Source organism: Silurus meridionalis, chromosome 6, assembly GCF_014805685.1.
Source record: "Silurus meridionalis isolate SWU-2019-XX chromosome 6, ASM1480568v1, whole genome shotgun sequence".
In the NCBI taxonomy this organism is placed as follows: domain Eukaryota; kingdom Metazoa; phylum Chordata; class Actinopteri; order Siluriformes; family Siluridae; genus Silurus; species Silurus meridionalis.
This window is the reverse complement of record NC_060889.1, coordinates 22,376,319-22,401,602: the sequence shown is the minus strand read 5'-3', so window position 1 is coordinate 22,401,602 and position 25,284 is coordinate 22,376,319. Positions and strand designations below refer to the sequence as shown.

The window sequence follows — 25,284 nt, the reverse complement described above, 5'->3', positions numbered from 1 at the left end:
CTAACCTAATGCTCTAATGCTGCTTCATTGCATCTTTAGTCAAAAGTATGGTGAAAATAAACAATCAAACACGAATATGTCCTGTTTGTCAGTGAAGGTGATGATTACTTGGGCTATTTTGTTATCAGTGAGGAAATCTTGTGTCATTATCATATCAGTCAATGTCCTTTCCCTCCCTCTCTTGCATTGTCTTTATCTCTGTACAAAATGGCCTTTGATCAACGCAGTTACACTTAGTGTGATATGCTATGTTGTTCCTGTTATCCACACTGCATCAGCATTGTTCAAGGAATCAAAAATGACATTTAAACTATTTAAACCATTTACCCCATGTCTATTCAGTTGCAGAAATGTTTGTCATTAGGAGTTCCTTTAGCTTTGCACAGGAGCTGTGAGGTTGATATAGTAAACAAAGAAGCAAGCCTAGTTTAGCCATGTGCAAACTGAATTATCACACACCCAGCTTAAAATATATTGGCCAAACATCTGGCTAAGTAATCTCATTCACACATGAACCGATTCATCAACCACCCAGATTTAAACTAATTTTATCATCTCAAATAACAAACCTGGTCTGATTGTGATGATTATATTTGATGGCAACCCAATCATTTTTGTAAAGGATTCAGGTTTCATAATATCTTTTCACAGAAATGTTATTTTCATAGTGTATTACAGAAATGTTGGGATAAACATTATATATACAAATGTTTGTATATCTGAGTATTAATATTCCCATTCCAAAAATATTTTGCATTGATAATTAGTTGTCCCCCTTTTGCTACAATAACAGCCTCCACTCTTCATGTGCAACAGCAACCAGATTCATTCCAAAGATGTTCAATAGAGTTGAGGCTGGGACTCAGGACTGCTGAAGCGTCCTAGTCCATCTTTCCATCCTTAGGTTCTGACTTTGCTAAAATAAGCATGTTTATGCAGGAACAGGGCTGCTTTAGTTCAGATTAAGGGACATGTTAATGCAACAGCACACATCTCCACAGAGACACAAAAGTGAGTTTTTTTGCATAAACAGTTTACTGACCAGCTACTGTGAGTCACAGCCACACTACCTTAGAACAAAGCAAAACCCCTGAACAGAAAGGACCCACTCTACCACTTCCAACCTGAAACTTCTGCTTTCTATCCAACCCCCTCACCCAGCAAATCCTCCACAGAACTGCAATTCTTTCTATGCAGACGAACTATAAGCTTTATTTTTTTTCTTAGCTACAAGTGTCTTATCTGTAAGGCACTAAGAACAACAAGGTCAAACTACATCACAGAAGACCATTGCTTTAAAAGCACTCAAAACGCTGTTATACCTGATAGCACAAAATCAGTGCATAACTGAATCAATGTTTATCATTCTCCTAGGGAATAATAAAACATTGAGCCATTTGCATTGCATGCACACACATGCACTTGAGCCACAGCAAGGTTATGCAAATTTCAAAATATCTATGAAGGTCATTGTAAGACACATTATTGTTTAATGAGGAGCTTAAAAAAATTAGTCAGTGAGTGCAGAAAAAAATTTAATAGTGTGTCTATTTGTTGCTGTGTGTGTGTGTGTGTGTGTGTGTGTGTGTATATATGTGTATCGGATAGGGGGAGGGGGAGGGGGGTAGTATTAGACTAATAGAGGTGGGGCCACTTTAGAGTGTGTTTAGGTTTCAGGTTGGCTAGTTGTTATAACGTCACTGCTTTAAGCGTTTTAAAGGCCGACTAAGATCTTCTCGCACTCACACACCATCCTCGTCATCCTCACCATCTTCAGTGTTGTTGCATAAGGGCGCTGTGGGAGAATTTCCTCTCCCCTGAAAGATGCGCTTTGGATACCGCATCTGAAAACAAGGAAGCGTCCTAGCACCTGGTCTCATTGAGGACTAGAAGCAGTGCAAGTCTACATGGAACGGTGAAAGAATCTGTAAAAAAAAATATATAGATATAGATATGTATTTTGGTGTAATTTTGGTGGAGTCTCGGAACAAGGCGGAAACCTGAATGACACTGACATCTGCGGGAAATGAAAACATCACCATCGAGGCGCTCCACCGAACTGATATGTTCATTCCTATTGGGATATGGTCTTAGATTCTTATAAATCTCTGCGGTCACATTGACTAGTTTGATCAAACTGAAAGCTGGACTTTCACATCACCCGTGTTTGCGGTATTGTGCATTATATTTCGTGGAAGACGCAGGGGATGCTGATGAGCTCTCTCCTTCAGCAGTGAAACCCTGGTCCATTTGTTTCAATACACTTGAACAGAGAGAAATTTGTCGTCCCTTATCCTTAGACAATACAGCGCTCGAAACCAGCAGACTTTCACCAGCATAACCCTTAGTGCCATAGACAGAAGTGGACATGACGGACGGACCGAGACACCGAGGCAGCGCGGCTGCTCAAAGCGGAGAGGAGGCGACACAAGCCGGGAAAGCAGAAGGACAATCCTCCGTGGCTCTGAAGAAGGAGATCGGGCTTGTGAGCGCCTGCGGGATTATTATCGGTTAGTAATAAAGTATTGCTTTCTGTAGCCCTGAAATAGAGATGCAATTCAGTGCACAAGCATATAGTCATTTTAGACAAAAAAACAAAAAACAAAAAAACAGGGTTATGACCCAAATTACTGATCATTTGTTTATGTAAATTGGTTTATTTTCCCTTTGGCACACACTTCCATCTAAATATGAGTTGTGTCTCACGAATTGCTCAAGGTGCTTACTTTAGATTTTCTGGACATCCTGGGATCAATTGATTCCCAGTAAGAATTGATCTTACTTAAAACTAGTCCATTTCTAAGCCAGCCAAAAAAAACATGTATTAGTCATTCGACTCAATTAATTAATGAGAGTCCACACAGATATCGGTTGTAGTATGTAAGTCTAAGGTTCATTTTTAAGACAGAAGGTTAAAGGTCCATCATGGTGTATACCTGAACACTACGGACTAGCCCATTCAGGCTAACACTAAAAGAGACAGAACACGAAAGCACAGCGTGTGGAAACAAACCACTTGTTTATTCCTGCAGACATGCGAGCTGCTTTGCATGTGACAATGTCTCAGGTTCATTTGTTCGGGACAAGAGCACTGTTCTCGTGTTAGAGTGAGTACGGTGTGTTTTTCTCAGTGTGCCAGGTGAGAGTACAGAGGAGGAGCTGTGACCTTGAATAAGAGCATGACCACTAGGTTTCTATGGAAACAGAGGAGTCTGGGCCTGTTTCGTGACTCTCTAGAGAGAGAGAGAGAGAGAGAGAGAGAGATGCACAATGTTGATTGCACGAGTAGTGTTTGTGGAAGCGGACCTTGCAATGCTCTTTTTTTCTATTGTTAGGCGTACGTTAAGATCTCGGGAGAAAAAATAGCCAGCTTTGTCTTTTTTTGTAGCTTCTTGCTTTTGCAGAATAGCAAGAGACAAACAGGAAGTGAACCTGACTTGTATTCTAACAAACTCACAAACATTCTTGAGAGTCCAGAGGTTGCTTTTCAGTTTTTTTTAGCTTTAACAGCAACATTAGCTTTATTTGTTTGACCTTTTAAAAATAATTTATTGTAAACAAGAGGGCATAGTTTCAGAAATATTAGACTAGTTAAAGTTGGGTTAAATGGAAACTCCAAATGAAATAATTAAGAGATTAGAGAGAGAGAGTGAAATTCTGAATTGATTCATCTTGTTTATCATCATTCACTGGCGTATTTCCATTCAAGTGGTTTCCACCAGTGACTGTTAACTTTTTTTGTTTGTACCTGCAGCACTGCTTTTGCTCTGTAGTCTGTCCAGCTCATATGTACCTCCTGCTCAGGTTTATTTAAATACATTTGATAAAACATTACGCTTATCATCTTCTAGATCTCCAACTTGCTGTACCAAGTTACATATAGCTGCTTTGCATTGTAAGTCCAAAATTTGCTCATTCCACTATTTTCAAGTTTCTGTTTAATAAAGTGTTAAGCCATGACAGAATAGAAGCTCTTGGTCTTAACACCTACATCTGGGTGTTTCACTAAACACATCTTCTCAACAAAAGCTTTAAGTGTTTCACATAATCTCAACAAAAGTTTCAAACACACATCATCTCAACAAAAGCTTCAGGCCCTATGGCCTTGATATAATCACTTGTCCACATGCTAATCACGTGAATATTAAAGCTGACTGTCACAGTGGGTGTCCCGTGTGTCTACCAGCCGGCCTTTGTTCTGTGCTTGCTTCACTGAATTTCTCAGAAAGCATCAAATCCAATGAATCCATCTATTTAATCCATATAATAATCCTTCGGTCCAACAGGGTTATATATCATAGGATCAAGGTTTATAAACAGGACAAGTGAAGATTGTTCGTAGATCAAGGATGAGATGGTGATTTTCCAATCCAAGTGTTTTTGCTTGGCTAAATGCTATGGGAAGGTGTGAGGCGATTAATTAACTAATGGCAATCAAGCTGACTGAAATTTTGGTAGTCTTTTAATGTTCCACATTCTTCTTCTCTGTTGTATTTAAAGCTGATTAGACTCAAACATAGGTTAGGGGGGCTGATGGATTTATGGCCGGCCTAGTTGGAGTGCATCCAAATACCAAGTGTCTGTCCAGTAGCTGCCTGCTGGGTATGTGGGACTGGGGTTGTGGAGGTTACAGTCTGTCTAATGTTTCGTGCCAGAATAGTAGTTTAATCATGTTTTCATTGAATGTGTGAGCGTGCTGAGTAAAATTCATAAAGCATGTTGTAGGGTGAAGATTATTGATTTGATTGTTCCTGTAAAATAAGGAAAGGCTAAGAGAGCCGTAGCTGCCCTCAGAGTTCTGCACTGTCAAACGTGTGGCTTTCAAGTGGAAGTAAAACTGCATGCACGAGCATGAGAAACTGAAGCAGCATGATTCTCTTCTTCATTTTGCTAAAGTAATTTTTTACCATCTATTGTGGGTGATAAGCTTCACATCTATTATTAGTGCATAATGTTAACACGATTACAATAGTTGCAAACAGGATATTTAATGTTTGTGTATAAACCTCCCTCCATAGAATGTTCAAAGAGCTGTATATGTGAGTCACAGCAGGCTCAGGATTATAGGAGGTCCTAGACAAGAATTTATTTTGGAGACCACTCACTCTACTATTTATTTTTAAATCACTAAACTCTAATTTTATCTTATTGTTAAGAGTGGTACAAAAACACAATCACAATGTAGTGTACACGATAATTTGTTTTAATAAGTTCATATAGTAAGTGGTTTTTCTAGTTTTGTGTTTTTCTCCTTTTGCACTTGGCTTTTATTTGCCTTGAGCTTTTCTACATGTTCTCACATTGCGCTTATTGTAATGAACTTTAATGAAGCACAATGTCTACATAACATACAGTACATGGTTACTTTGCGAGTGTTTTTTATTGTATTGAAGAGAACAGGCTGTCATTTTCTCCCACTCAGATTCATACGTTTACAGTTGTGTTGAATAAATGGGTGGTGCAAATAAAACTAAGCTTTAGTTTTTACTCCATGTCTCTTCATAGTATGTTCAGTCTTGCTATGTTGACGTCACTGGCTGTGCTGTTGGGGCTCAGTTACAGACATGGACAAGGTCAATCTTTTTAAATTTTACTTGTATGTAAATAAAGTGGCACAGTTTGATCCGTTGGAAAAATGATGGTAGCTTATTTACTTAATGCATTGTGAGAATATAAATACTCATTTACACTTTCTGTTAATGTAGAGCAATGATGTGGAGACCCTGGACAATACAGAGGCCATAGTTAACTTCCTGTTCCACATGAATCACTGTCTTGTAATAGTCCTGTACCACACAGATAAACATACTCTGATGAGCACACTAAAATAATCCTCTCATTGTGCAATCTTTCTAAATGGGTATGCTTTAGAGCTGGTGATTAAACAGACTGACGGATAAACCGCCCGGTGCTGCAGATTACTCTCCCTCCTGCTTGTCCTCTTTCACTCTCAGTGGTTCCTGTTAGCAGGACATAGAAATACACCCAGATCAATAGAGCAACAGCGGAGAATCAATACAGGGGGTTGGAGAAGATTAGTAGCAGCTTGCCTGTTTTGGTGATTTATAAACAGCAATACATTGATAACATCATCAGGATGGTGCACTAAAATGTGGTGTTTTAAAGCACCTGTAGTTTATTTTGTTGCTAGAGTTTTAATAACAAAGATAAATTCTCAATGCTGATTGGTTACACTTCATTCTGAAAATGTACGATCCTTGATATAGAATATAGATTGTCTTTTTGATCTTGTTTAACCTTTAGAGAAGGAGTCCCCAATGTTGATGCTTTTTAATGATCATGTTGCACTTTTCAGATTCTCTCTATGATGACTTACAAGTGAAAGTGAGAAAAAAAGAGACCTGTGAGGGGACTCTGTATAGCTGCTATATGACATAAGTATACAGGAAACAAGTTTCTTGGGTGTTTCTCAACATTAAATAGGACTATTGACAGTTCAGGATCATTAGAAGAAAATATCAAATGCTGTTATAGTATAATTAATCTCAATGGAACTCCAAATAAAAGCTTGTATTTGCACTTGCAATGTAAGTGAGTTAAGTTTATAGTTTTATAGTGCTTACTTAGGGTGAGGCCTCAATAAAATAATCTGCCAACAGATTAAAAACACTTTAGACTGATGGATTCAAATCCAGCTTCAAAAGAACCTCACCATTTTTCGACATGATTTAGCCTGTAATATGACTAAAATCTGAGATTGCTTGTGAGCACTCAGGTAGGATTTGCAGGTCACATGGCTGTCTTTACTTTAGCAAACACCAATGTGCACATAGAAAGAGGAAGTGAGGGGAAGTAGTGTGTGCACAGGAAGCCCCTGTGTTTGGCTATTCCACTGGAGTCAGCACTGCACGAAGGATCCATTTGCAATGGAGCTGCACATGACATGCATGACGCTCTCTGCAAGAGCCGCAGAGGGGAACTGGTTCTAACCAGTCCCCGGGTCAGGTGTACTTTGGTCAATTAATACCAGACTTCTGTGTTTCTGAAGTTGCAACGTGAGCTCGCTGGAAACAGATTACTGAAGCCACTGCACAGGTATTGCACAAACAAGATGGCATGTGACGCCAGAGATCATATTAAGTTGTGTAATCTACAGTTGACTGTTGTTGGGCATGCTAAAATCAGAAATATCCAAACTACAAAACACAAATTGAATATGGTGTCTGACACTGACTACCTTAAGATTCTACCTTCTCTTTATTTGTGTATATGGATGAGCCAAAGCTTTATATACTACATCAAATAATCCGGTAAAAAACATAACTAATACTTCTCCTCTTGAAGTATGAATAATGTGAATTTGCTTATGTATGACCTTTGGCCTACTTATCTATTTAAGATTTAAACCTGGAGCCTTCACCCAGCTTGCTCTTGTTAGACATTTTAGACTGCATGAACCTCTTAGTTTAGCTTATGAGTTCCTGCAGATTTATTCGCTGTGTCACGGATTCTCATGGAGGAAATTGCATGATATCGTAGGTAAAGATCACATTGAAAGTCACACAGTGTTTTCGAGAGGACTACATGGTTATTTTCTTTTCCCTTTGTTCCTGGAGAGTTTATAGTAAGCATGAACACTGAGAATGGAGCACTGTTCACTTTAAACACACACACACACACGTGTATGCATGCATATAGCAATTCAATCACACTTGGACTCCATCAGATCATTTGGAATCAGGCGTGTCCTGTCATATAAAATGTGCACAAAATGTGCACGCACACACACACACACACACACACACACACACACACACACACACACACACACAGGGACTTGGACAGGCTGTACCCATTAACCCCAGGCTGTGTCTCCTGTCTTCATTCCTGACTCAGCAAATTACTCTTACTGTCCGCTGGCCTTGTGGGTTTTTTTTTCCCTCTTCCCTGACATCCTCATTTTCTTTTGATTCACACAGCCAGCTCGATGCATTTTTCTGCTTTGCTAGATTTGTTATAACATCCCATTTATCTCCGCTATGCAATCTGACATGAATCACTCCTTTTGTCATTTGTTTCTGCTTCTATTTCAGAACACCATTATTTCCAATTTCTCTGTCTGTCTGTCTAAGTATTCTTATTTTATTTTCTTCCACCTTATTTGTCTCTTCAGCACAGGTTTGGTTAGATTTGCTGAGGATGCACTGATACTTTGTGACCTTTGGCTGCTACGTGTTATACCCTTATCGTAAGCTGAAATGCTTTCCTGTCCCAAGTTCCAAGCCTGCAAAGCATTGCACAAAAAACATCCATAGTCATGATCAATTATAGACTCTTTAAAAAAAAAAGACAAAAATTTGTCTTTTGTGCAATGAAGCATGTGGTAATCCGGTAAATCCCAAGTATTAGAGAGCTGATATTTGACTGATTCAGAGCTCAATGTAACTGTTTATTTTTTCATCATAATCATTCCATTCACTGGTCTGTGTTTCAGGTAACATCATAGGCTCGGGGATCTTTGTCAGTCCTAAGGGTGTGCTGGAGAATGCTAGCTCTGTGGGCCTTGCTCTCATTGTCTGGATCATCACGGGTGTCATCACAGCTATCGGTGCTCTCTGCTACGCTGAGCTGGGAGTCACCATCCCTAAGTCTGGTGGTGACTACTCGTATGTCAAGGACATTTTCGGTGGACTGGCAGGGTAAGAATGGCTTTATGTTAGATAATTAAGATACATTTCTCTCTCTCTCTCTCTCTCTCTCTCTCTCTCTCTCTCTCTCTCTCTCTCTCGCACACACAAAATAGACCATCTTTTTATATATGTTGGCTTGGGAAAATCACTGAACAGTATTTTGATTGACTTCTTCCAAAAACTATTATATTCTCTTTCTTTCTTTTTAGCTTCAGTACATTTTAATTTGGTCTCAAATCAAAATGAATTTGATCCTCCTGAATGGGCGAAAAATTGTATATGAATTAAAGGATATTATTATTATGCTTATCATGGTTATCCAAGCAAAAACTCCATTTGAGCTCTACGTATTGAAGAGGCAAAACTGGAAAACCAATTGAAAGTCCTGGTGTTGACATTCCTTCCACACAGATAAAACTCAACCAATTTTCCTTAAACTAGCAACCTTCCTTTTCTGTGGGAACTGTTATATTATTAGCTGTTTTTTAACAGCTCTTCAAAATAGCTTGACCTTCACCTCAATTGAGGTGATTTACTACTCAGTGTCATTTCCTAATGCTAATGCAGAGCTTACAATAGGCTTATGCATTATTCACATACCAGTGAGAATAATCAATGCTTTTCAGTCCCACACTCACATTGTGCCACCCTGAGTGAGAATGGGTTCCTGATTTAAAACGTATTGTAAATGAGAAAGAAAACCAGTGGCTTTTATGGAGATTGTGATGGTGGTTTTAGTATTGATTGTTAATGTATTGGGTATAGATATCAAGAATTGCACAAGTCTACTTACAACCTATGTGATCATGTTTGTGTGATCCATGTTGTTGTGTATTACAGGTTCCTGAGATTATGGATTGCAGTTTTGGTGATCTACCCTACAAACCAAGCAGTCATCGCTCTCACCTTCTCCAACTATGTTCTGCAGCCGCTCTTCCCCACCTGCTTTCCACCAGAGAATGGCCTCCGTGTGCTCGCAGCTCTCTGTCTCTGTAAGTCCTGCAATACAAAATGGGGGAGGGGAGAGAAAGTAAGAGGATGAAGGACAGGAAATATACAAAATAGAGAGGGAGAAAAGTGAGAGACACTGTGGTAAGAGGTGACAAACAAAACCAAGCTTGTTGCACTCTTTTAAAATTAAAAGAGTAATTCCCTAAATGCAGCGTTCTCCATATTCAGTTAGTGACCTCATAAAATGGATGATTATTTCTCACTGCAAAGAATGTAAACATTTATCGTGGGAAATAAATCTTCACTTATTTATAGACATCATGCCAAAGAGCCTTTTCTGGTATCCTGATGTTAAAGCTCTTATACACATTAACCTGATTCTATTTTTAGCTTAATTAAGCACCATTTGAAGAGCATATTTAACCTCTCCACCCCATCACTAAAGAAACACCCTCTTATGTAAATGCATTGTTTTCTCATCTGTTTATGATTGTATTGCTGTTTTATGCCTCTTATTCATACCACAAGGTATTCAGTCATGGTACATACGCAGCCTTTTCTCATAAAGTGGTTGCCATAACAACTCTCCTCGTCATGACGACAATCACTGGGGGGCTGTACTAACACAATATCAGCACTATAGTACTGATCCAGGAACAGATCTAATATTTAGTGCAATGGCGTGCCATAAGGGAAACTGACACCAGATCAGAACTGGTCCTGGATCAATCCTGGCTTTTGGTGCATGAGTGATGACTCATGATGCAGCTCTTATAATTTGATTGCGAGTTGTAGCAGAGACAAACAGTCCATGTATATACATGTTTATTTCCTTGTTAATTTTATTCACACTGCAAATAAAACTGGACCAGTATATAAAGTATATATATCCTATGTGTATGTGTGTGTGTGTGTATATATATATATATATATGTTAGTATATAAAATTTGTTTTTCAATTAGAGTAGAGTAGAAAATTGCCATTGAACCAGATATTTGTTGTTTCTGATTGGTGAAACAACCATGAGGTATAGCAATTCAGTCATATTTGAAATGTGCCAGTGAGCAGTCAGTTCATGCAATATTTGCATCAGTCCAACTAAATATGTTTGTATCACAAATATTGAATCTTGGTAATTCTTGCCTTAAAAATCACAAATCACCCTTTTGCGATTCAATTCTGTCAGTAGTTTGTGAAAACCAATCTGATTTTGCTGTGGCTGAATTTTGGAAAATACCCCAGAACATTGTGTTTTTCACAAGAATTTTTTTCTGGACAACATGTCCTACTTGCCAATCATGCTTACGCTGTCTTCACCCAAAACCAGTTTAACAGCCTCGGTGGTTAATTTTCTTTCACAGTGATAATTACACGTTAATCAAGTTGATGGGTAGCTAAAAGAAAGTATTTTAGACTAAACATTTTTTTTTACAAAAAATTTAGACCAGCCAGCTCTAATCTAATATGAAACATTTTTTAAAGTTTTTTTAAATATTGTAATTTTCAAATTCACACCAATGCAAGTGTGCTTTAAAAAAGAATGGCAACAAAAAAATGTTCTGTGTGGAGAATCAGTGACCTGCTTTTACCTGCTTGGCTAAAGCTGATGTAAGATGATCTACAGGAGAAGAGGGGGCTGTCCCAGAACCTCTATATCTCAGAATGGTGCCATCAGATACAGTGGTGCCCTCAGGACTCTGTGCTAGATTTAATGGTTGATTAGAAGAGAAAAGCTGAAAGAGGGACTTTTGTTCATTTTTGTATACTAATGGTTGTTTTGTTTTATTTTATTTTGGTCCAGTAAGGATGAAATAAGGAATGGTTACAAATAACAAACTGTTAATGAGATTCCTAGCCTTGTACTTCTGCTTTATCCTATTTTCATGACACACTAACATTTTATAGAAAGCCATGAGACAAATGAGACCTTTCGGCTCTGGGCAAAATCAGCCGTTTGTTTATTAGTGCAAAGAATTCTGGGAGTTCTTTGGATTTATTTTATTTTTTATCTCTTTCTGCATGAAAGAGTCTGACTGAAGTCTGGAAAAGTTATAGTTATGACTTGGATACAGTCAGAGTTTATATACCTGTCATGCATTACAATTTGTCTACTATATAAAGCAGGTTCTTATGCACATGTATTTTCTCCAAACATACCCAAGCCCCTACTAATTTAGTTATGTAGGCATATAATCTTCTACTTATTTAAGGAGATGCCTTTTGTATTTGTACCTACATTTACAATTACATTAATTGTTTGTGTGATGTGACCTGAAATAACAGATTTGTGAAATATATCTGTTTATATGCTTTAAACAACCAATTTTTTTTTTTTCATTGATAGTTTTATCCTTTTGATATAAAATAACAAATACTAGTTATTAAAATATTAATGATGCTCTTGCACCATGAAATCATAAAATCAGAATTGAACAGGTTTGAAATGATTTTACTTCTTAGGATACATGCAAAAGAAACTGTTCAGATGTTGGTTTATGTTCAGAGATGTAGTATCACTGAGTGCAGCTTCTTTTTTTAGCTGTGTACTCGTTTGAACTGATACCCAGCTATAATAAAAGCTGATTTATACCAAGGTACTCAATAATAAAATAGTCCCTACTTCTGCTTACATGCAACCAAATACTGTTCACATTTTCACCTCCTAATATTATGTAAACCACTTGAGGTATCACTTTGCTGTTTACATCTCCAGACCCTGAGAACTGAACATGGCTGATGTGACAAATTACGATAATTAAGTCACAATGTTCTTTTCTGAGAGGAGCGTGAGAGAATTTTGTGTTTGATTGTAGTTATCAGGGTGTTTAGGGCTCCGGTTATCTTTTCTCAGATGAGCAGTGTAACTGACACCGTTAACAACGGCTCATTGTTGACTGATTTGGAACACTATATTCCTAAATTAGCGTCAATGCAGGAACTGAGGCGCCTTGTTCGTTTTGCAGAGCTCTTTAGGCCGAGTGTGTGCAAGCCCCATTAAAAATGGCAGAACCAGTCTGGTGAAAGCAAGGACAGTTATGGTTACTTTAATAAGCACTTGGGATTTAGGTTTTGCATTGTATGTACACATGCTTTACTAAAACTATGAGCATCCTGCATAATCATTAAGTTCAGAGTACAAAGTTCACAGAGTGCTGCAACCTTACAATTTATGACCCAAAAGTGTACTTTAGTCACTGCAGGGGTCAAGTCACGTGTGTGAATATGTTCGGTATGTTCTTTCACTTGGCTCATATTTTACCTGGCAAAAAAACAACAACAACTTGTAGCTAAAACCTGATTCCGAACCTGAACCACGAATCTGAGAAAAGCATGCATTCCACTTTCGGTTGGAAATTCAAATACCCTGATAAAATCAAGACCATGTCATCATTGCAGAGTTATTATATTACTAGGGCATTATACATGAAGCAATTATATTTATAAGGCACTGTCTGACCAGAGATCAGCTTTTAATTTGAATAGCTTTATAAATCTATGTTGTAATATTCATTATTATAACAACATGCTTTTTTTTGTCCACTGTTGTCCAGGTTTTTTCTATGGGAGTAAAAATGAATAGTAGAAATAGCACATGAATTTGCTCTGACATCTTCTTTCCAATCTCTGTCTGATTTAGTGCTGCTGACTTGGGTGAACTGTTCAAGCGTGCGCTGGGCCACGCGTGTACAAGACATGTTCACGGCCGGGAAACTGCTGGCCCTCATCCTTATCATCATCATGGGCATTGTGCAGATCTGCAAGGGTAAGAGCCTTCTGACTAAATGAGTCTAATCTTCAGTCTACCGATCATACAAAGTGACACGTTCCATTGCTGTCTGAAAAGAAGTCATCGAGTTCAAAAGCTCTACACAGGCAAAGCTGTGATCATTCTGTTTTCCCAGCCAAAGCATTATCAAGGATTAGACAGGATGTAGAGGGTGGTGTTCTAACAGGCTTTATCCTATGGACTTGTGAAATGACTGCAGTGACAGGTGTTATCACTGAACACAAAGCAAGCAGTAATGCTGTGTGTTTATAATAGATTTTTTTAAACACTGGCCCTAGGAATGTATGGCTTTCTTGTTGTTCGCTCATGTGTGAGGATGGATGCAATCAAAACAGAAGAACTGAGAGGTCATAGCTTAGACTCGGACCATTATAAGCTCATTAGTGCAAAATAAAAGTTAATGTGCTGATTTTTTGTTGTTTTTCTGTGTACAGGTGAATATTATTGGCTGGAACCAGTCAATGCCTTCGAACCATTTCAGGATTATGATGTCGGTCTGATAGCTCTAGCATTTCTTCAAGGCTCTTTCGCTTATGGAGGTTGGAACTTCCTTAACTATGTGACAGAGGAGCTGGTCGATCCCTATGTGTAAGTCTCCAATCTTAGATGCAGTTTAATGCCAACTGATCCCAAATAATATATCTGGAATGTAGATTTTAACATTTTAATAAGCCTTCTCCTCCTTCAATTTTATCACTTGTCTTACTTTTTTTTTCTCTATGTACAGAAACCTGCCTCGTGCAATCTTCATCTCCATCCCTCTGGTGACTTTTGTTTATGTATTTGCTAACATTGCCTACGTCACTGCCATGAGTCCTCAGGAGCTGCTGGCCTCCAATGCTGTTGCTGTGGTGAGTATTTTATTCCAGTTGTCAGTTTGCAGGTTACTGAGGAGCAGAGCTAAACATCCAAACTGTATTATTTATATCAATACTTCAAATTGTATCAGAGTAAAATCTGTCATGTTGAGTTATGTATAGTGTTTTGTGACATATCTAAGTATCAATTGTTCTCATAATTTCTCCCAATTGATACTTGTGCCATACTCCAGAATGAGAAATTTGTAAATTTAGGTCGACCAAGTGTACCACTTGGATGGTTAACATTTTTCAACTTTCCAGGCCCTTTTCCTCCACTATTTCTCTGTTCCTATCCTGTTAAAGTTCTCATTCACCACTCTTTTGCTCTCTCCCAGACGTTTGGTGAGAAGCTGTTGGGAGTGATGTCATGGATCATGCCCATCTCAGTGGCTCTGTCCACCTTTGGGGGAGTCAACGGCTCCCTGTTCACCTCCTCTCGGTCAGTCTTGTCATCCATTTATCCATTCATCCATCCTATCCATTCATACATGCTATTTGATTACATGTGTACACAGTCCTTCACCTTGGGGTCATTGTCGTTCTTGTCTCATGTGATGTTGCTATTCCATACAGTGTCAGTGTCTGTTGTCCAAACACTGACCAATCAGTGCAGATATGTCTGGCTCGTAAATATGTCATGTTGTGTAGTGATGGTGTCTGTTCCTTTCTCCTGAACTCTGTTTGTCTTTTTTGGTTGTCATTCTCTCTTTCAATCTGTGTCTGAAGTCTCTTATTGAAATGAATTATCTTATAATTTCTGCGTGCACCATTTTCTATCAGGTTGTTCTTTGCCGGTGCCAGAGAGGGCCATCTCCCCAGCTTGCTAGCTATGATCCACGTGAAGCGCTGCACACCTATTCCAGCTCTTCTCTTTACTGTGAGTCACACTTCTTTTTGCTTGCACTCTCATCCTCAGTTGCTTACTAATTGTAGACTTTAATGGGCCTCCATTATTTGAGGAACAACTCCTGACAATAATTGAACTCTCTTTTTTAGTGTATCTCAACCCTTCTGATGCTGTGCACTAGTGACATGTACACACTTATCAACTATGTGGGCTTCATCAACTACCTCTTCTATGGTGTCACAGTCGCTGGACAGATTGTCCTGCGCATCAAACAGCCTGATATGCCTCGACCAATCAAAGTGAGCAGTTTCTCAATATTTTTATTAATTCGCTTTTTATTATTAAATGTGGCAAAATGCCATTATGTTTGTTTAAATGTGACTTTTAATATTTAGTTTTGATAGTGGGGCTAGTTATTAAACTCAGGCTTTATAATATAATTTTTTTTCTCTAATGTATCCCTTAAGCTTCACAATGTCAAATGTCATTTAAAAACGCAAAAAGCACCTGCCCCTTTCCCTTTATCCAGAAATACATGTTGTATTGTTAAATTAGGAATAGGCCTTGGCTCTGTATACCCCTCCCTGTGAAACTGATGTGATGTCTACATTTCCATATCAAAACATAATACACCCAAATTTCAGGGTGCAACACTTTAATACTGAGACATTATTACATTACATAAGACATTTTTTTTTACTGGTTAAATGTTCAGACATGTTGCAGGTACTCACTGTTAAAATATTATATATATATTTTTTCATAAATATGTAGGATGGCATTAAGTGATCAAAATTAAACTATGCATTTTAAATTTTTTTATTTTAAGATGCATGAGCTACATTGATTTTGATATGAAACTGAGAACTGTTCTCCCTATTTAATTAAAATCATTACATCTAATTGTGTTTTGCTAGGAATATCTAATCAAACATTTATATTTTTGTCTCAGATCAGTCTAGTATGGCCAGTGATATATCTGCTGTTCTGGGCCTTCCTGCTGGTCTTCTCTCTGTACTCTGAACCTGTGGTTTGTGGTATTGGCCTGGCGATTATGCTCACTGGTGTTCCGGTCTACTTCCTGGGTGTCTACTGGGACAACAAGCCCCAGTGCTTCAACACATTTGTGGGTAGGTGGAATAAACTTTGTCTTTATTTGAGCCCTGTCCTATTATTCTAGGTCAATTTTGTCCTAAAGTTGCAGATAATTTGTAACTTTCTATGAAATAAAATACAACATTATTTAGGGCTGCGTATCGGCAAGAATTTGGTGATACAATACGTATTACGATAAAGGGGTTGTGATACGACATATTGTGAAACATTGCAAGACTGTATGCATGGTGATCTACTGACATATTACTTATATAAAATATAAGTAATTATATTTATATTATGAAATATAATTTCCTTATAGGACATTTTTGTATTACTGTATTACCATTAGTATTAGGCTAGTAGTAGAAACATGATGCTAACAAGTGCTAACTGGTGTTTTACCTCCAAAAGCTACAATCCTAGGGAGGCAAGAAAATAAAGAGTAAGAAAGATTATTATTTCTTTTTATAGAGAATGCAGTCAGGCAAGACAGGGATGTCCTGTTCTCTCGCAAGTACAGTCCGCTCTAACTTTAGGTTTGTGTATATAGCACTTTTCTTTAACCATTACAAATTAAGCTTGCAGATGAAGCCACAAATTAAGCTTAGTCTGGTTAGAAGTTGAACCATTAACATCACATGTTGTTCCTGAGCTTTTAATGATGGTTTTTTCATATTCCCGCATGAAAAACAAACCGCACAGAAACAAAACGTATTGCATTCGGTAAAAGCTAACGCTGCTACTACTTCCAGTGGAAGTTATACCCATAATGTGTTTTTCAGTTGTATGCTAGAACTTCCTTAGAGTTTAAGTTCAGAGATAAGAAGTATGCTAGAACTTCCTTAGAGTTTAAGTTCAGAGATAAGAAGACAGCTACCTAGCTGTTGGGATATAAAGTCAAAATGAAACAACTACCATGAATCTTTTATGATATATATATATATATATATATATATATATATATATATATATATATATATATATATATATATATAATTTAATATCGATATTGTGTTTTTGAGAATCTACAATATCGGCAAACAAAATATCTATATATACTCAGGCGTATCGATATTTTCTTACACCCCTAAAATTATTAACCCTACACTTTTTAATTTCCAACAGATAAGATGACCTACCTGGGCCAGAAGTTCTGTGTGGTGGTCTATCCAGCAGAGGATGAGAAACCCGAAGATGGCTGCGGGGAAGACGGGATAGAGCTAAAGGAGGAGTTTGCTCCTTTGTCTGCAGAGGATAGCACAACACCAAAGTCAGCCGATTGTACAAAAGCATAGAAAGATGTACACACACGAACACACATACACACACACACACACACACACACACACACACACACACACACACACACACACACACAGTCACATGCAGGGTGCCTGACTGATACTGACCCACACTGGTAAAATAGGTGTAAACTCATTAAGAACACACTAGTATACCTTGCTTCATCTGCAGGGTGGTCGTTTGCTATCTGAGTGAGGTAGACTGAGGTAGAGATGAAAGTTATGAGATGAGGAGGGGTAACGGAGCTGGATGCTGTTCCAATCATTTACAGTGTTAACTTAGCACCTCAACGTGACCGTTATACTGCAGTGGCTTCTGTAAAGAATACAGTTACATGTATTCCTTCACTCGTCTCCAGGTTATAAACCAACAAAACTGAATGTACATAAGGCACTGCTATTTTGGTAATGTGTGATTTGTAAAACAGAATTAAATCCACACTCTTTGCTGATTTATAAGTCTAACTACAATTATTTTGATATCCACACTCTCCACAGCATTAAACATCTGATCCTTCGATTCAGAACTACTACTCTTGTTTTTTATCACACATGTAGCCAATGTAGAAGTACTACAACACTTTATCCACAGATGAACACACAGATCACACACGATAAATATATATTTATATATGCCACTTCAGGATCCACAAAGTGTCCGTTCAGTGCAGTATTAGTCTTTTTCACATCCTACAGAATCATCTACAGTGTAATATCGACAAGTATGTTGACTAACATTTCATATTTGATTCAGCTGCAAAAAAAACACACTAAAACCGTTTAATCTTCTGAGATTTTGATTTAATTTTGTTTTGAATTTTTAATCCATGATTAGATTGATTGTTTTTTTTTACAATATGTTGCCATTATTACTTTTGTTATTACTTTGTGTCATTTTCACTCAATGTTTTTTTTTATCCAATTGATAACTCTGGGATTTTTCTTTTTTTATAAGCTTGAGATAGTATCTATAAAAAAATTATATATATATTAAAAACCACATTTTGTGGTTTTGTAGTTGTCTACCGGACTATTTGTCTGGTGTGAGCACAATTCTAACACTTTTAATTGCCTTAATTATAATACAACACTGATTATATGCATGTATTTAGGCATTCATGTTATCACTGTTTTTTTTTTTTTAAATCAACACTGAACAATACATTTGATAAAATGGTTTACGAAAAAAAATTGGCTCTGAAATTCTATGCCCAGTTTTGACTCGCTTAATAGAATGAGCATAAATGAATAACTGCACACGTTTTTACTGCTGATTTTCTGTTCTGTTGATCCACGAACACACACATACAGCCTGAAGTATAAGACACAATCTAATCACACCATACGCATGTGTTTCATTGTAAATTAAATGAACTAAATATGTCATACGTCGTTTCACCTCAGTAACAAATGATGTATTTTCACGTTATATAGTTTTTCTTTAGTTTTATTTTTCTTAGGGGAAAAAAGGAAAAATAACAAGTGTAAGGGAGTGCTCTATATTTTTGTTCTTGACTTGATTGTTGACAAGAAGACACGAATAGAAGAGAACTAAATAGATGATCTATATAAATGAGTACTTGAGAACTAAATGTATTTAGAGAGAAATCATTTGCTATTAATATGTATATTACTCTCTAATAATATAGATGTATTATATAGATGTTATGTGGGTGCACTAACTTGACTAACTTTACCTGACCAGCCCTTCGCTTCATGTCCTTATGTCACATAGAGCATCACATTATATCTGTGCTGCCATTGTAAATAATAATGAAGGTATACACAGCTGACTGTACTTATATTGTCCATATTTGCTATTGAGGATTGTCATGTAGGATTATATTCTCTTATGTCTAGATTCCTGCATTATATGTATATAACGCTACCCAAAGCTCTGGTCAGTGTTACCATAGCACACCAACACATTTGGCTTTTGAAAAGATTTAAACACATGATGTATTCGAGTGACTGAGGTAACACAAGACAAGCAGATTTTTTTTCTCACTATGAGTTTTTGTGTTTTAAATCATTCAGATATACCTCCCAACAATAGCAATGTGGACAGGCAAGTTCAGCGTCTGCTGTTTTGTGTAAAAAAATGACGTGATGTTCGTGGTCACAGGGTCTTTGTCTATGTGCCTACGTAGTGATGTCACAATTTTGACCTAATTATTACTTGTGAAAAAAAAGATCACCACTTAAATGAGTGCTATTTGCTTCCTATGTGTATCAATATAGTAAATGTGTGTAAATGCTGTAAAAAAAACCAAGCAATAAAATGTTTAGCGCTGACTTTCAGGATACATCTGAAGTCTCATCTTAAATAAAAAAAGAGAAACACAAAGAATAGTTGGATAAATTATATAATGTAGTCTACAGAAAGGATAACCTAAATTAATATAAGTATATTTCAAATTCTATACACATCATTTTGAAGAGCTTAAGACCTTACTAGGTCTTTAATGTTATGTGTTAATCAATATAAAGTCTTACATTGTTGCACATTCATTGCAAACTGTTAGTACATATTTTGTACATGCTATTAATTCCTTCAGACTTTGGAACATAGTCCACTGAAATCCATGCAAAATGCCAGCGTAACCCGTGACTGAGCTCTTTAGATGTGTTCACAGATTATGACTGTACCCTCAGCAACACGTGATTGGTGTTTGTGAGATGTATTTTGTCATGTTTCAACTTTTCTTTATGGTTTCTGTTAGCTGTTTTAGTCATATTTACACTTTTTTACATCACATACAAAACGTGTGATAAATTCGTTAAAAATATCAATCTAATGTCATAGAACACATTACTTCCAGAGGAAGTTTCTACTAATCTCATTTCTTATGTATTTTGTATGTTTCAGTTGTGTATCGAAGAAAAAATAAATATGTACATTCAAAAGAAATAAGTGCATAAAGTGGTTTGTGTTATGGTTTAAGCGTATTGTGGTAAAACAGCGCTCCCTACAGGGATAAATGGGTAATGACAAGTGATATTTGCCATAACCCAGGAATTCGTGCATAGATAGATACAGGACCCCATGTACACACACCTCATTTATAATACACATCCTACAAATCCGCCTCGTAGCAAGATTTTGGGAGGCTGAAAATCCAAAAAGGGAATTTTGTGTACACAGGTCCACAAACGTGAAGCTCTATACAGACATAAACCTGGTCTTGGCTACAATAGCCAGTGTATAATTAAGATATATATATATATATATATATATATATATATATATATATATATATATATATTTCCAGTTCCTGTTTAAGCTTTATTAGGATTATCATAATACAGCCTAAATTCTTAAAGGCATATACTCCACAAGATCTTGGAAACATTTTGAGTTTCTTGTTCATGTTGATATGATTGAATCACAAAGGTGTTCTATTGGTTCTCCTGACCATAAATCTAGGTGGGGCAGGTTCTGGGTCGTATTGTAGACTATACGACTAAACTGTGACTGACTTCTAGCCTTTTTACATTCAAATGTAAGTTTTACATTCAAATGACTAAGCACATGTAGAATTCTTTGAGCAGAGGTCTAGTGTCCTTGCGTAGTTCAGCCTGAGGGTGGCGCTCTAATATGGATTAGAAGGCTCGGCATGCATACATTGAATGCTTTCTTAGAATAGACACTTTTAATATAATATTTATTGTGTAAATTAATTGTCTATATAATAATAAATACTGTACATGTAAACACTGAATTGTTTTAGCAGCAATTTGTGCACAACAACTATTTTATTTTGTGCAGTTAATTAGTTTGTTCGTTTGTGTGTGTGAGTGTGTGTGTCTGTCCAGTCTCTTTGTACTGAGTAGTCGAATGCCATGTGGGGCATTTTTTTTCTCCTTTTTTTTCAGGAGAGGAAAAAGTGTGTGATCAGATCTTCATCTGTTCTAAGCGTACCTTAGATTAATAATTTTCTTATGCTTAAGATGAACATTTTTAATGCTCTATTCAACATGGGCATGGAAAAATATGGATGATTTATGCAAATGTATGTTTATTATTAGTGAACCCATACTTACACTAGAAATGTTTCAAAGGTCATAAATGTTTTTCAAAATCCTTGTTCATGAAAAATACATGTTCATGAAAATAACATAGAAAGACCACAGGTTTCTATTACTTCTCTTTCTATACACTGAGCCAGTTGCTCAAACAGACAAAACTGTGTACATGTTTAGAAAACAAAGCAGCTCGTAAAAACACTCGTAAATATTTTTGTCATATTGTGTTGTTTTGTGTAATTCCTCATGCTGCCGCTAGAGACACTGAGTACGAAAAAAGAGGAAAAAAAGTATTAGTTTTAAATAGTATGAGTTGTTGTTCGGAATAAACACATCTCTAAAGATATACAGTGTCTTGCTTTTCTAATCACATACTTAACATTCTGTTTTAAATTACACAAATCATCAGAACACCAAACGAAACTTTGGACGGCTTTAATTGCCGGCTTTCTGCATCATTGCAGATTTTGGTGCTGATTTGAGACTTGCCACATCAGTAAATCAAATGTTTAATGATGCAAAATTATTTTTCTGTGGAGTTTTTAATTTTAATTTTTTTTTTTATATCAGAGTAAAGAAAGGACTTTGCGAATAAATGTATATTGCGTTTTCAAGGTTTTCATTTCGCCTTTTATATTTATTTAAAGTTTTAATAAAATTAGTCAAACAGAAACTGCATTAATCACACAATAATAAACTCAGTGCTGTTGAAATGAATTTAAGAATTAATGTGTTAATTTTCACAGCTGTAGCATTTATATATACTGTATACAGATTGATCATACTGACTGCAATTTATTATTACAACTGTGCATTTTTAAATAACCGAGTTATAGCTTGAGATGTTTTTTGTAGCCAAACCCTGACTAAAGCCTTTCTAGAAAGTTCAGGAACAAACCCTGCACCTAATTTTAGGGTCTCATTGCTTCCTACATGCTTTAACTTGTAAATAATTTAACAATTCTACTACATCTTTCTTTCCCCATGACAGCAATGTTGTCATTCATTTTGTATAGTCATTACACCTCAATTATTTTTTTTTTTATTTCATTTGAAAATTTGGAAAAGTTAAAGAACACTTAAAAAAAAACCCCACTTTGTTTTACTTGTAATTGTGTAAAAAAAAAATTATTTTTATATATATTATTATATATATATATATATATATATATATATATATATATATATATATATATATATATAAATATTGTAGCCATGTAATAACGACAGACTCAACTACTCAAGGGGAGAAAAATGTCAATACTGTGTTTTATTGACCAACAATCCTATTGCATCAGGGATACTCTAACAATTATTTTCAACATCATCATTGACTGTAAACTTAAACCAAGCAGGATGGTTCTCTAAGAAGGATAAATTAGGGGAAGAGGGGGTGTGGAGAGGAAGATGCTGTAGTTTGCTACAGAACATAGAGAATTTGTTATACATTAACCAGCAGAGTCGCCACCGTGGGGTGTGGGTCAGATGATGGTTGAGGAAATCGTGGCGTGTGTCGAGGCTGTCAGGTCGCCTGTGGTGCTGTAGACAGGTCTGGGTTTTATAAGGCCTGCGGGAGGTTGTTGGTGTGTTGATGCGCTCGCCCTCCTCTTAGAGCAAGGACCAGATGCAATACAGAGCCACCCTGGATTTTATAGTCTGCTGCCGTTTTCTCATCATTCCTGAGAACAAGCAAGAAAATGGTTTATAGAAGGAGAATATAAGGACAAAAACAGCCAAAGAGCAATTAATCATTGTAATTTTGTAATTGATTGTAATTGTAACTGCTCTCAATTGATCTCTACTGAGTTACATACTGCATATAAAACTTTAGTATGAGAATTTAGATAAGGCGGCTACAGAATTTACACAGAATTTACCCTGCTACTCCTCACATATAAAACATGCATGTATGTGATGGTTATCAAGCACACACACAAAAACATTATGGCAAAGCGGTGCTGCACACTGCTGAGTTAAACTGGGGTAGTTTCATTTGCTCAGGATGCCTTCTTTATCAGTCCAGCTCTTTTCCTGCATACAATCCCATGGTGAATAGTGACGATGTGCTATTTTGTAGAAAATTTAAAGAACCATCATTACAGGCTACAATATGTAAAAATTCTGCTTTAAATAAACAGTTGATAAAACACACAAATTAAATGTACTACTGGACACAGACATACATATGGGCAACTCTCTCCACTGGTCTTAAGCATTATTCTCTAAAAAAAAAAAAAAAAAAAAAAAAAAAATCCTGTTTCATTTACATCTGTTTTCCACTGTAGATGAGTCGCTGTTGCTGCGGTGGAATTCCCTCTTTTTCTTCCACTCTTTCTTTTATTCTCTCCACCTAAACACACAAGGAGAAATAAATCCAGCACACATCACCCTTATTCTATCAGATGTAATGCATCACATATATCCATTGTGTTAATTATATTAGCAGTTATAATAATCTGACGAAAGGAAACCCACCTTGTCTGTGGGCTCGATGTCGATTTCTATTTCTTTACCAGTCAGAGTCTGTGTGAGGAAAGAACAGTGCACGGCTGCTCGTTAGCTACATTAACATCACGCTTAGCGCGAATTCAGAAATTATATCCATATAAACGCGAGACTATATAATTGAATTACACACTTTCATTGATTATAGTTATAACGAGACAAAAGCAGCGTTAAATCCTAGGCGGTGTGTGTTATAGAAAGCAGCGCTTTTCACTAAGAAATACAAAATAAACAGAAATCACGAAAGTGCTCTGCTAATTTCGCTAGCCGGTAGGGTGAATAAAATGGCGACTCGTCTCTTACCTTCACTTTAATCAGCATTTTGGCTTGTGTTACTTAAACCCACGCGGCGAATAAACCCCCAGAAAATAAAACAAATAAATCAGGAAAAAAGCGACAGAATATCCCTCTATCAATAATTCTCAGGATGTCTCTATTGCAGTCAATTAAACTTCCTGAGTGACTCACAAATAATTCCGGCTTTCCGCTAGTCGAAATTAATAGTTCCGACCGAAACTACGAGGGACGGAATTAATATACGTGGAAATAACAAAGTTAATAACGACACACATATATGCCCCCAAATAAAATAGGAAAGAAATGTTTTAACGTGTAATTCAACAAATATTCAAATAGTTCCGTGTTAACCGGGGAACGGAACTAAAAAGGAAACAGCGGGGTAGCACGGGTTGCCAGGTCTGAGTGGCCAAATTAACTCCCATAAAATAAAAATCCACCATGTTTAACATTATTTTCTTCGTTTAAAAACAGTGCTACAAAAATAAAAATAAATAAAAACAGTACTTCAGTTATAATTTGTCATATCAATGACATCCCAAGCCATGTCCACCGAAATGACGATGTACAATGCTCATGTACCACAATATATAGGGACCAAACCTACATACATACAGTATCTACCTACATACATACATACATACATACATACATACATACATCAGAATCAGGTTTATTGGCCAAGTTTGTTGACACACACAAATAATTTGTTTCCAGCTGTTGGTGAATCTCAAAAGTACATTTAGCTTAGACTGTACAAGACAATATGAAACAATACAAGACAATACACAATATACAGAGTATATGACAGATCAGTAATGGAAAAAAAAAACAACTACATATGTGATACATACAAAAATAGAGAAAAGCTTTGGTCTCGATTCCACCCAGAGTCCTTTAGTTTGATGTGAACAAATGATCACCTTATGTATCTAAACCTATGATATTTCACCACTTTTA

General features: G+C 36.7%; 2 protein-coding genes across 2 annotated transcripts; one reads left to right on the top strand and one right to left on the bottom strand.

The window, feature by feature from the left end:
• The first annotated feature begins 1,680 nt into the window (after positions 1-1,680).
• On the top strand, positions 1,681-20,407 carry slc7a8a (solute carrier family 7 member 8a). Its single transcript, XM_046851112.1, has 11 exons — positions 1,681-2,510; positions 8,456-8,660; positions 9,492-9,643; positions 13,241-13,366; positions 13,825-13,978; positions 14,118-14,241; positions 14,586-14,689; positions 15,031-15,127; positions 15,247-15,396; positions 16,050-16,227; positions 17,321-20,407. Exons 1-11 carry the CDS (start codon positions 2,369-2,371, stop codon positions 17,488-17,490), a joined length of 1,602 nt encoding a protein of 533 aa, XP_046707068.1. The 5' UTR covers positions 1,681-2,368; the 3' UTR covers positions 17,491-20,407.
• Positions 20,408-22,762: 2,355 nt separating this feature from the next.
• Positions 22,763-24,652, bottom strand: nedd8 (NEDD8 ubiquitin like modifier). The gene is made up of 4 exons (XM_046851148.1): positions 24,331-24,652; positions 23,998-24,045; positions 23,790-23,872; positions 22,763-23,201 (listed from the first exon to the last, which is right to left on the bottom strand). Exons 1-4 carry the CDS (start codon positions 24,346-24,348, stop codon positions 23,081-23,083), a joined length of 270 nt encoding a protein of 89 aa, XP_046707104.1. The 5' UTR covers positions 24,349-24,652; the 3' UTR covers positions 22,763-23,080.
• Between the last annotated feature and the right edge of the window lie 632 nt (positions 24,653-25,284).